The sequence below is a fragment of the Amblyraja radiata genome, chromosome 15 (genome assembly GCF_010909765.2).
Source record: "Amblyraja radiata isolate CabotCenter1 chromosome 15, sAmbRad1.1.pri, whole genome shotgun sequence".
Classification (NCBI taxonomy): Eukaryota; Metazoa; Chordata; class Chondrichthyes; order Rajiformes; family Rajidae; genus Amblyraja; species Amblyraja radiata.
The window spans coordinates 36,628,306-36,641,133 of record NC_045970.1 but is presented as its reverse complement, the minus strand read 5'-3'; the positions used below and the strand labels follow the sequence as shown (position 1 = coordinate 36,641,133).

The window sequence follows — 12,828 nt, the reverse complement described above, 5'->3', positions numbered from 1 at the left end:
ATACTGAACTCTGTATCTTCCCCTTTGCTCTACCTATTGTACTTGAGTTCGACTTGAATTTATATATAGTATTTGATTTGATCGGATAGCACGTTGATTAGTTACACATAACAATAAACTAAGCAAAGCTTTTCACTGTAACGGTACATGTGACAATAATAAACCTAAGCTCACCTAACCCAACGGCAATAAAACCTGGCTACAGACAACAGAAGAAAGGAACTATGTGTGATTTGATTTACCACAGAGGCACAGACATTGTCATTTATTCAATGGTATTTATTGCACAGGAAAAAAACTTTCACATCAAGAATTTTGGCAGTGAATCTTATCAATCACAACAGAAAAGAGAAAAGTATTAGTTAGGAACATGGCCACTTTAGCCCGATTTTCCATTCAATCCCATTGTTAATCTTTTACTATTTCCATACGCCATCTCTCCCCCCACTCAATCCCATAGAGTGAGTCAGACAGCATGGAAATAGGCCTTTCAGCCCACCCCATCCAATACCAACCATCATGTACCCAACTTTACTAATCCCATTTACCAGCAGCCTTATGCCTTGCAAATTCAAGTATTCCTCCATATACTCCATCTGTTATCCCACAATCTATCAACCACAGCCTTCTGTAGCATCCAAAATCCCAGCGAGTTTGAAGGCTCAGACTGACTAATCCCGTGTCCTGGAGTAGAACAGAAGTGTCGCAGTGGTGCCAGCTGCTCCCAGGATGGACCCCACTCTCAAGCAAAAAGGTTCCCTCAACAATCCCGAATGTTCAACTAGTTTGAAAAGCAAAATCCCTTTCAGAAGTCATTTGGGTGGATATAATAGAAAGGGCTTGGAGGGATATGGGACTAGCGTAGGATGGCAACTAGGTCAGCATGGACTCGTTGGGCCAAAGGGCTTATTTTCATGCTCTGTAGCTATAGCTCTGTGACCTCCCATAAACATTGCTCCTGGGAAGTTATAGAGGTGATCTTAGAGGTGTACAAAGTCATGAGAGGAATAGATCGAGTAAACACACCGAGTCCCTTGCCCAGGATAGGGGAATTGAGAACCAGAGGATGTAGGTTTAAGGTGAGGGAGGAAAGATTTAATAGGAACCTGAGGGGTAAATCTTCTTTACACAAAGGGTGGTGGGTATATGGAACAAGCTGCATTTAGACAGGTACATGGATAGCATGGGCGTAATGGGATATGGTCCAAACACAGGCAGGTGAGTCTAATGTAGATGGGTAGGTTGAGTCGAAGGGCCAGCTTCCACGCTGTATGGCTAAGTTCCTGTGCTGGAGGTATTGAATCGTTGTAAGGTGTGAACTTGTGACAGTTGTACTCAACACAGAAACTCCTAGAAGTTGCTCAAGCAAAATTTAAAATTAAACAGGGGCCCATCAGTTTAGCACGAGAGGCAGCAGGAGCAGATACACTTGGTGGTCCTGCACCAACCAGTGAGGTATGTGGAGGGGACTCACTGTACAAGAGGAATGGGGATGAAGGCAGGTGATCCGGAGAGGGGAACATTCAACACTGACCAACCGCAGAGCAAACCTCAAACTTCCCTCTTGACATCCAACTGTTTTATTTGGAACTTTTACGTTCTATTCTGAACCTTTATCCCAGGATGGAAATAGCAAATATTAGCAGGCAACGCTTTAAGGTGAGAGAGGATAAGTTTAAAGGAGATGTGCAGGGCACGTTTTGTTTTACATAGAGGATGGTGGGTGTCTGGAATATGCTGTCAGCGATAGTGGTGGAGGCAGATACAATAAGGACATTTAAATCACTTAGTCATACCATAGCCCATGACTACAATACTCACAGACTATTGTATCTACCTCCACCATCAACCCTGACAGTGCGTTACAGGCATCCAATAAACATGGATATGCAGAGAATGGAGGAATATAGATCATGTGCAGGTAGATTAGAGATGGTCTTGGCTTCATGTTTGGCACAAACACTGTTCCTGTGCTGTGTTGCTCTACGGTTTGTGGAGCGAGCAGATCTCTTCTTCAACAGACGGAGGTGATTCAGCAGCAGCCTTTGCTCTGGACAGAATGCGCTGCACTGCAGGATGAGGTCCCGCCCTCTGCAACATGCTCAGACAACCAGAAAGGGTCAGTAGCAGCACTCTAGGGGAAAAAAACAGAGGAGAAAGTTGAGGAATACAGTGCAGAAACAAGCCCTTATAAATTCATGTCATAGGAACAGAATTTGGCCACTCAGCCGATCAAGTCTACTTCACCATTCAATCATGACTGATTTATTTTTCACTCTCCACCCAATTCTCCTGCCTTCTCCCCATAACCTCGACACCCATACTAATGAAGAATCTGATTAGAACCTTTGGCCCACCACGCCAACCAGAAATGACCCCGTACACTAGCACTATGCACACTAGGGACAATTTTACTGAAGCCGATTAGCCCTCAAACCTGCACGACTTTGGAATGTGGGAGGAAACCGGAGCACCCAGATAACGCCCACGCGGTCATGGAGGGAACGTACAAACTCTGAACAGTGAGCACCTGTAGTCAGGATCAAGCGAGGGTCTCTGACGCAGTAAGGCAGCAAGTCTACCGCTCTGCCACCATGCCGCCCTTTTAAAAATCATTGAATATGTATGGATAGGAAAAATGTAGAGAAATGGACCAAATACCGGGTCTTGGTAGGCATGTACAAGGTGGGCCGAAGGGCCTGTTTCTTTGTTGTATGACTCTGTGACTAATTGTAAGAACAATTAATACGTCCACAAGGTGGCGCCTCTTCCCAACAAACCGTCACCAACAGGAAGTTATGCAGCCCTGACGGAATGTAGAGCTAGGTTCTATTTGCCAATGGTTCTTTATTGTCACGTATGCACCGCACAGTGAAATTCTTGCATCCATCACCATATTATGGCATCATTTACAAAAGAAAAAGTCCGGTCCACACCGGCAAGCCCCCGGCTGCTGCAGGGCCTTCTCTGACACCCTCGGCCGGCTCGGCCCGCCAACAGACGCCCCTCTCCTCACCCAACCGCAAAGGATTGTGGACGCAGCCCAAACCATTACACAAACCATCCTCCTTTGCATTGACTCCATTATTACTTCACACTGCCTCTGCAAGCCCTCCACCACCCTATACATACCTCTCATCATTTTATATGCTTCTATCAGGCCGTTCCACAACCTCCAGCATTCCAGACTGGAACAAATAAGAGTTTATACCACTGTGGCTAAGGAAGAGAATCCTGGGCGTATGCATCAGCACCCCTCCCTCCACCACCCGCCCAAACCCCCCCCCCCCCCCCCCTGCCACTTGGTCCTCGACTTTCTGACCCACAGCCGACAATCAGTGAGAATAAGTGACACCTTCCCCTCCATAATAATTCTTAATACCAGTGTCCCTTAAAGGTGTGTTCTCAGTCCCCTACTATATTCTCTAATAGGCCTCGTGGTCAGGTCAAGATCCCTGCACTTACAGGGTGGGACTTAAAAATGGTGCCAAAACTGTATACTATCTCAGTGCACCACTGCTACACACTTGTAGTGCATATCTAGGATGTCTCCAAGTGCTTATGTATAGTGATACTTGTAATGAACTGTATACAAAAATGAATTTTGCTGTATCTCGGTACATGTAACAAGTACCATTGTACCAATTGTATACATTTAAGACTGTACGGCCAAATGTAGCTCTAGCTCCCTCCGCAGGTGGGTCACGAATAATGACGAGACGGAGTACAGGAAGGAAACTGAGAACTTGGTGACATGATGTCAGCACAACAATCTCTCCCTCAATGTCAGCAAGACAAAGGATCTAGTTATTGACTTCAGTACAGTGGAGTGCAAGCCCCAATCAGCATTAGAGGTGCAGAACTGGAAATGACTGAGAGCTTAAAGTTCCTTGGTGTTAACAACCAATAATCTGTTGCGGACCAACAACACTGATGCAACAGCCAAGAAGGTTCACCAATTCCTCTACTTCCTGAGGAGGCTGAGGACATGTGGCATGTCTCCAATGGTTCTTATAAATTTACCCCAATGCAAACATTGGACTTTGTCTATGAAACTAACGTGCTGTAATGCTGAGAACTATATTATGCACACTGTATCTCATAAGCGATAGAAGCAGAATTAGGCTGTCCAGCCCATCAAGTCTAATCCACTATTCAACCACTGCCGATCTATCTCTCCCTCCTAACCCCTTCCTCCTGCCTTCTCCCCACAGCCCTGACATCCGTACTAATCAAGAATCTATCTACCACTGCCTTAAAAATATCCATTGACTTGGCCTCCACAGCCTTCTGTGGCAAATAATTCCACAGATTCACCATCTCTGGCTAAAGAAATTCCTAATTTCCTTCCTAAAAGAACGTCTTTTAATTCTGAGGCTATGACCTCTGGTCCTAGTGGAAACATCCTCTCTACATCCACTCTATCCAAGCCTTTCACAGTTCAGTAAATTTCAATTAGGTCCCCCCTCATCCATCTAGACTCCAGCGAGTAAAGGCCCGGTGCTGTCAAATGCTCATCATATGATAACCCACTCATCCACTGGGATCATCTTGTAAACCTCCTCTGGACCCTCTCCAGAGCCAGCATATCCTTCCTTAGATTATGGTGTTCAAAATTGCTCACATACTCCAAATGCAGTCTGACCAGCACCTTATAGTGCCTCAGCACTACATCTGTTTTTGTATTCTAGCAGTCTTGAAATAAATGCGAGGATTACGTTTGCCTTCCCCTTTGCTCTACCTATTGTACTTGATTATATTTATGCAAAGTATTATCTGATCTGATTGAATAGCATGCAAAACAAAGCTTTTCACATGGCAATAATAATAAACCTAAATGTTTGCATATGAGAACTTGATGAGTACAATCATCCTTCATTAAAATGGTGCATTGAAGCCAATTAAATATTCAGTGGGAATTCAAGGCTCTGAAGGCAGAGAATTCTTGTCACATATCACACACACAAGGCCACATAACAGAGACCCGATAGTGAGCTGGCACCGTCAGCAGCAGAGCTCTGGGTGGTCACTTCAGAGCGAGGAATGGGTGATAAGCACAAGGTTCCTGATTCATCAGAACACAATGTTGGCCATGTAGAGACCGCTTCTTGAAGCTGAACCGCATTCACTTCAAAACCGTTAGCCATTTCGTGTTCCCTTATCAATATTTCCCAACCACTTGCAGTGATGGGTCAAGTTTGAATAAGCAGCTGTTCTTGCTGAAAAAAAATGCTTCTTCATCGCCCTTGTGGTATGGTTCTTAATTTCCTGAGGGCAGCACGGTGGTGCAGCAGTAGAGTTGCTGCCTCACAGCGCCAGAGACCCACCCGGTTTCCATCCTGACAGGGCGATTGTTGGTCGGTACAGACTCGGTGGGCCGAAGGTCTCTAAAGTCTCAAGTCTAATACACCGTTAGAGCTGGACTCCTGAAGGTGAGAGGAATCAATCCACAGCGCCTGGGTTCAACCCTAACACATCACTTTGAAAAGTTGAATTTATTTTTTTAAACTTTTAGAAATCCAAATAAAAATCTGCTTGCACCAGTGAAAGCGTTTGGAATGTCGCAAGAAATTCCATGGACACATGGATTTACCAAGGCAGCAGTGGACGACGCTGAATAGATTCAGGACTGGACATGGCCCCTGCTTGGCCAGCCTTCACAAATGGGGCAGCAGTCCAACCCCACGGTGTGCTTGTGGAGAGCAGCAAACAATGCAACACATCATTGAAGCATGCCCTCAACAAAGACTCAAAGGAGGACTTGTCACCCTTCATACAGCAGATCAAGAGGCAACTGCTTGGCTAAAGGACTTTGCATTCGCTAAATAAAAAAACGGGAAACGGAGAACGTGCAAGCAGACAGAGATTAGTTTAACATTGCATCATGATAGGCGCAGACATTGTGGGCCGAAGGGCCTGTTCCTGACCAGCACTGTTTAGTGGTACAGCATGGAAACGGGACCTTCAGCCCACCGAGTCCCCGCCGACTCTCGACTACCCGTTCATACTAGTTCTGTGTTATCTCACGTACTCATCCACTCTTTTCACACTAGGGGCAATCTACAGAGGCAAATTAACCTACAAACCCGCATGTCTTTGGGACGTGGCAGGAAACCAGAGCAGCCGAGGGAACCCCACGCAGTCATAGGGAGAACATGCAAACTCCACATGGACATCAGTTGCGAAGAGCATCGAACCTGGGTCTCTGGCACTGTGAGGCAGTGGCTCTAGTAGCTGCGTTCTATGCTCCATATTCAGTAAAATGCTATTTTTACGTCCTTCTTGCCCTCTCTCGCCTATAAATGGCTCCATCTTAACTGCAGATTGTTCATGAGACTTTTGGATAGACACATGGATATGCAGGGAATGGAGGGATATGGATTATGTGTAGGCAGATACGAGCTGGTCTTGGCAACATGTTCAGCACAGACTAGGAGGGTTGTAGGACCTGTTCCTGTGCCGTACTGTTCTATGATCCATGACAAATAAATAATCAGTCTGACGAAGGCTCCCGACCCAAAAAAACACCTAATCACTTTCTCCCGAGATGATGCCTGATCCGCTGCGTTACTCCAGCACTTTGTGTCTTTTTTTGTTAAACCAGCATCTGCAGCTCCTTGTTTCTACTAAACACTCCTGACTCTTGGTTTCTCTGGACTACCCTTGTAACTAAGTTCTCTCATCCCCGGAATTTGAATGGGAACATGTTGTTCTAAAGAGCTCTCCGACAAATTAATTTATCAGTCGTCTGTACTTGTTTTCTTTGACAAGACTCAACATCATCGAGTACATTGTATTCTTACTTTGCATAATCTTGTTCAATTGTACCAATGCACCACAAAGTATGGAACAGATGGTTTAGTTTAGTTTGGAGATTCAGCGCGGTTGGAAACAGGCCCTTCGGCCCACCGGCTCCGTGCCGACCAGCGATCGCTGCACATTAACACTATCCCACACCCACTAGGGACAATTTTTAAGAGTCAAGAGTGTTTTATTGTCATATGTCCTAGGATGGGACAATGAAATTCTTACTTTAGAATATGTGAATATGTAAACATAGTACATTACGGGGTAAAGAGAAAAAATAAATAAAAAGTTCAATAAATAACAAATATAGTGCAAAAATAATAGTCTTTTGCAGTTCAAAGCTCAGAGCTTATTCGTTGTCATGTTTAATAGCCTGATGGCTGTAGGGAAGAGGCTGTTCCTGAACCTGGACGTTACAGTTTCTTCCTGATGGCAATGGTGAGATGAGTGTGTGGCCAGGACGGTGTTGGTCCTTGATGATTTTGGCCGCCTTTTTGAGGAAGCGACTACGATAGATCCCTTCAACGGTGGGGAGGTCAGAGCCGGTGATGGACTGGGCAGTGTTCACAACTTTTTGCAGTCTTTTTCGCTCCTGGATGTTCAAGTTGCCGAACCAGGCCACGATGCAACCGGTCAGAATGCTCTCTACCTGTAGAAGTTTTGGAGAATCCTCTTCCACATGCCGAATCTCCGTAATCTTCCCAGGAAGTAGAGTCGCTGATGTCAATTCTTTATAATTGCATCGGTGTGCTGGGTCCAGGAACGATCTTTGGAAATATGCACGCACATGAATTTGAAGTTATTGACTCTCTCCACCATCGTCCCATTGATTTGAACAGGATTGTGGGTCCTCATCCTTCCCCTACCAAAGTCCACAATCAGTTCCTTGGTCTTACTGATGTTGAGAGCCAGGTTATTGTGCTGGCACCATTTGGTCAGTCAGTCGATCTCACTTCTTTACTCTGACTCGTCCCCATCTGTGATTTGTCCAACCACAGTGATGTTGTCGGCGAACTTGCTGATGGAGTTCACATTATGTCCAACTACACAGTCATGGGTATAGAGTGAGTAAAGCAGGGGGCTGAGCACGCAGCCTTGAGCTGTTCCCGTACTAATTGTAACTCAGGATGGAGTGGTTCCTCCAATTCGAACAGGCTGTGGTCTGTGGGTGAGGAAGTCGAGGATCCAATTGCAGAAGCCCAGTTCACTAGGCCAATCAACCTACAAACCTGTACGTCTTTGGAGTGTGGGAGGAAACCGAAGACCTCGGAGAAAACCTCTGCAGGTCATGGGGAGAACGTACAAACTCCGTAGACAGCACCCATAATCGGGATCGAACCCGGGTCTCCGACACTGCATTCTCTGGAAGGCAGCAACTCTACCGCTGTGCCACCGTGACCAAGAGCGGAACTCGCTATCAAAACATGGAGGGGACGGGGGACACAATTTTTTGGCGGCCACGCGCGCATACACACACGCGCGAGGCTTCAAAGGCTCAATCCAGCGCTAAAAACGGTGAGTTTAAAATTGGGATCACAAAAACTTGGGGGGGATGTCCCCCATCTCTCAAAACATGGGGGGGGGAACGTGTCCCCTCTGGCCCCCCCGGGCTTTCCGCACCTGAGCGTGATCACCGGTCCCTTCTTCTAACTTCAACAATAACGTGAGAAGAACAATCTGCAGTACGTTTTAGAGTTATGTACAGAGAAAACCACACTGTTTAACATAGCATTTGGTTTGGTAATTAGATATTAACCTAGTTACTACAAGCCCATCACAGGGTTCACAAACCACTGGGCAGCAAAGATCTCCACACATCTTCAGAAACATTATCAACCTACAGTCGGTACTTCAAAGCCTTTCCCATCCCGGCCACTCCCTCTTCTCCCCACTTCCGTCGGGCAGAAGGTAGAGGAACTTGAAAGCACGCACCATCGCCCTCAGAGACAGCTTCTTCCCCCTTGTTATCAAGCTTCTGTGCCGCAGCAGCACAGTGGCGCAGTGGTAGTGTTGCTGCCTTCCAGCACCAGCGTTGCTGCCTGACAGTGCCACAGATCCGGGTTCGATCCTGACTACGGGTGCTGTCTGTTTGTACGTTCTGTTTGTACATTATCCCTGTAACTGTGTGGGTTTTCTCCAGATGCTCTGGTTTCCTCCCACACTACAAAGATGTGCAGGTTTGTAAGTTACAACCCCCCTACTGCCCCCGACCCAAATGATCTCCTTAGATCCACCCCCGAACCTTCCCACACCCGATCCAAGATGGCACCCAAGCCAGACAACTCTCTGCGTGCTGATCCCAGAAGTGGATCTGAGGCCAGTCCATTGGCTATATTTAAGAGGGGGTCAGATGTAGCCCTTTTGGCTAAAGGGATCAGGGGGTATGGAGAGAAGGCAGGTACAGGATACTGAGTTGGATGATCAGCCATGATCATATTGAATGGCTGATATTTCTGAAGAAGTGTGGAGGTCTTTGCTGCCCAGTGGTTTGTGCTTTGACTCTGACATTGAGAGGAGAATGAGGAGAGCATGGGAGAGATAAGACTTTGCCTTCCATCACAGTGAGGAGGAGATTCACTGTGATGGATGTTTGTGTAAATTGTGTTGTGTCTTGGTTCTTTTTCTTGTGTGTATGACTGCAGGAACCAAATTTCATTTGAACCTCAATGAGGTTCAAATGACAACAAATAAATTGTATTGTATTGTGTTGTATTGTATTGAACCCTGTGATGGGCTTGTATTAACTAGGTTAATATCTAATTACCAAACCAAATGCTATGTTAACCAGTGTGGTTTTCTCTGTACATAACTCTAAAATGTTCTGCAGATTGTTCTTCTCACATTATTGTTGAAGTTAGAAGGAGAGACCGGTGATCAGGCTCGAAGGGCCGAATGGCCTACTCCTGCACCTAATTTCTATGTTTCTATGTTTCTATCACGCATTACAATCACTCCACTCTTTTAAACCTCTACTCTAACAGCAGCATTTCATACTTAAACTATGATCTTGCACTAAACGTTATTCCCTTTATCCTGTATCAGTACGCTGAGGATGGCTCGATTGCAATCATGTATTATCCTTCCGCTGACTGGTTGACACGCAACAAAAGCTTTTCACTGTACCTCAGAACAGGTGACAATAAACTAAACTAACTAGACACCTCAAATAACTAAAGATAGATACAAAGTGGTGGAGTAACTCAGCGGATCAGGCAGCATCTCCACAGAAAAAGGATGAGTGACGTTTCAGGTTGAAACACTTCTTGAAATGCCAGATGGAGGGTCCCAACTTAAAACATCACCTATCCTTTCTCTCCAAGAGTTGCTGCTGATCCGCTGAGTTACTGCAGCACTTTGTGTCTCTCTCTGGTGTGTGTATACCAGCATCTGCAGTTCCTTTCTACACCTTAATTAACTAATTCACTAACACCAAATCCCAATATTAAATGTCGTCTGTCCATTTCCTTCCACAGATGCTGCCTGACCCGTTGAGTTCCTCCAGCACTTTGCGTTTTGCTCACTAACACCAAGACCTGCCATCATATGGTGTGATGGAGCCCAGTCAGGGTACACAGAGCTGGGCAACATTCAGAGTTTGTCACTTATCACCGCAGTGCTGCTCCAAATAAGCAGATTGAGTCTGTTCAGAGACCTTGACTTGTTTAACAGTTTAAAAGATTACAGAGCTCGGTGCAAGATGGAAATTTTAATTTATATTTAATCACAACTTTCAGGAATAATCATGTTTAGTCCTGGATGAAAACTGTGTTTGTCTACACTATACAGTCTGCATCAAAACACAGTCACACCAGTAAATATAGTGTGCAGTACTGGACGTCCTTTATCAAAAAATAATTACACACAACTTTACAGGCACTTCCCCAGCTTCCCCAAAAACCAAACTGATGGAGGAACTCAGCAGGTCGGGCAGCATCTATGGAGTGAAATGACTTTTCAGGACAAGATCCTCTTTCAAACCGAAGGATGGGTCCCGACCTGAAACGTTACCTGTCCATTCCAAAATGTTGTCTGTCCATTTCCCTCCACAGATGCTTCCCGACCCGCTGAGTTCCTTCAGCACCTTGCTTTAATTTCTACCTCTTTTGAGATTTTGAAGTGCTTAGAACGGAACAGTGGAGCAGCAGTAGAGGATCCAGGTTAGATCCTGACTACGGGTGCTGTCTATACGGAGAATCTACATTCTCCTTGTGACTGTGTGGATTTTCTCCGAATTTCATCCCACGCTCCAAAGACATACAGTTTGTGGGTTAATTGCCTTCTGTAAATTGTCCCTAGTGTGTAGGATAGTGCTAGTGTACGGGGTGATCGCTGGTCGGCATGGAACCGGTGGGCCGAACGGCCTGTTTCCACGCTGTATCTCTTAGGTCTAAAGTGAAGTCTAAAGTTTTACCTGCGGCTCCCTGGGTGGGCATTCCCCAGAGCTGGGAGACACTTTGCCAAGCGACTGAATAGTGAATTCATCTGCAAACCGTGAGCTCTCGAGAATCGCCGCTGTTTCTTCATCCACAACTACTGTCTCTCCTTCCTGGTCAACGGAATAAAAAGTAATTTCAAAAACTGTAATTCAGTGCGGTTAGATCTGAGAAGGGGGGGAAATCAGCTACAGAGGAGCACGTGTGATCACCGACAGAAGATAGGGTGCTGCGGGGAGCACACTGCCGGTCGGGGCAAGAAGCCAAGGGAAGGGGAAAGGGAAATGAGTACATGAAGGTATTTGGATAGCACAGTGGCGCAGAGGAGACGCAGAGGGAGAACAAGGAGGGAAGAGACAAAGACTTTAAGACTTTTGCCTTCCATCACAGTGAGGAGGTGTCTGGTGAACTCACTGTGGTGGATGTTAAATTTGCGTTTATTGTGTGTTTTTGTCATTTTTATTATATGTATGACTGCAAGGCACGAAATTTCATTCAGACCGAAAGGATGCTTTACTTTACTTTGCTGTCTCACAGCAGCAGAGACGCAGGTTCAATCCTGACTACAGGTGATATAGGCGTGGAGGTTGCATGTTCTCCCTGTGACCACGTAGGTTTTCTTTTAGTGTTCCTGCTTCCTCCCACATCCAAAAGAGGTGCAGGTTTTTTAGGAAGCCAAAGTGGGATAACAGAAAACCAGTGTAAGGGAGATCAGTGGTCGGTGTGGACTCAGTGGGCCGAAGAGCCTGTTTCCACGCTGTATCTCTAAACTGAACACTCTTGATTCTTTAACTGAGTCCAATCATGAGGAACATAACTATAAAATAACTATAAAAATTCGATACACTCATTAACCATGATGCAAAAAAGAGCAATTCGTATTATCCATAATGCTAAGTATCTGGGTCATACGAATCCATTATTTTTAGAGTCAAAATTATTAAAAATTAGAAGATTTGGTTACATTCAAAACAGCTCAGATAATGTTTAGGGCCAAAAATAAAAATTTACCTGGAAACATTCAAAAATTATTTAACGAGCGTGTGGGGGGTTACAATTTAAGAGGAATATTTAACTTTAAGAAACAAAGAGTCCGTACGACTAGAAAAACCTTTTGTATTTCGGTTTGTGGAGTAGGAGTGTGGAATAAATTGAACGGGGAATTAAAGCAATGCACAAACATGAATCATTTTAAAATGATATATAAAAAAATAATTTTCAAGGGGTACAGGGATGGAGGGGATGGTTGACAAGTGGGGGTTGATGTTTATCTTGCTTTACTATTGTTTACTTATGTTTGGGTACTTCAGATATGAAGTTTGTATGTGCATAATAGTTGTATGTATATATATGTCTGTAGGTATTATGGGAAATTGCCTAGGGTAGTATTATTATTATTAATTAATTGATTTTTAAACATGGTAGAAGTGTTGGAGAAAAGGGGTGAGATTTAATAAGTTATTCTTCTTCTCACTCCTTTTCGAGCTTGTACAGACACATTGGAACTTTGCTTTTGTTCTTTTCATTGCTTTGTAAATATTGATTGTAATGTCCAATTGTTTGATAATTTCGATTTTGTTACTATTAA

At 44.9% G+C, this 12,828-nt stretch overlaps 1 protein-coding gene across 1 annotated transcript in view; it reads right to left on the bottom strand.

Moving 5' to 3' along the window:
- Positions 1 to 232: 232 nt before the first annotated feature.
- Positions 233 to 12,828, bottom strand: part of as3mt (arsenite methyltransferase) — a 35,527-nt gene continuing 22,931 nt past the window's right edge. Inside the window, exons 10-11 of the mRNA XM_033034055.1 lie at positions 11,219 to 11,353; positions 233 to 2,134 (exon numbers count right to left, since the gene is read on the bottom strand). Of these exons, the coding sequence (XP_032889946.1) occupies positions 2,033 to 2,134; positions 11,219 to 11,353 (237 nt within the window). The 3' untranslated portion in view covers positions 233 to 2,032. The remainder of the gene's footprint in view (positions 2,135 to 11,218; positions 11,354 to 12,828) is intronic.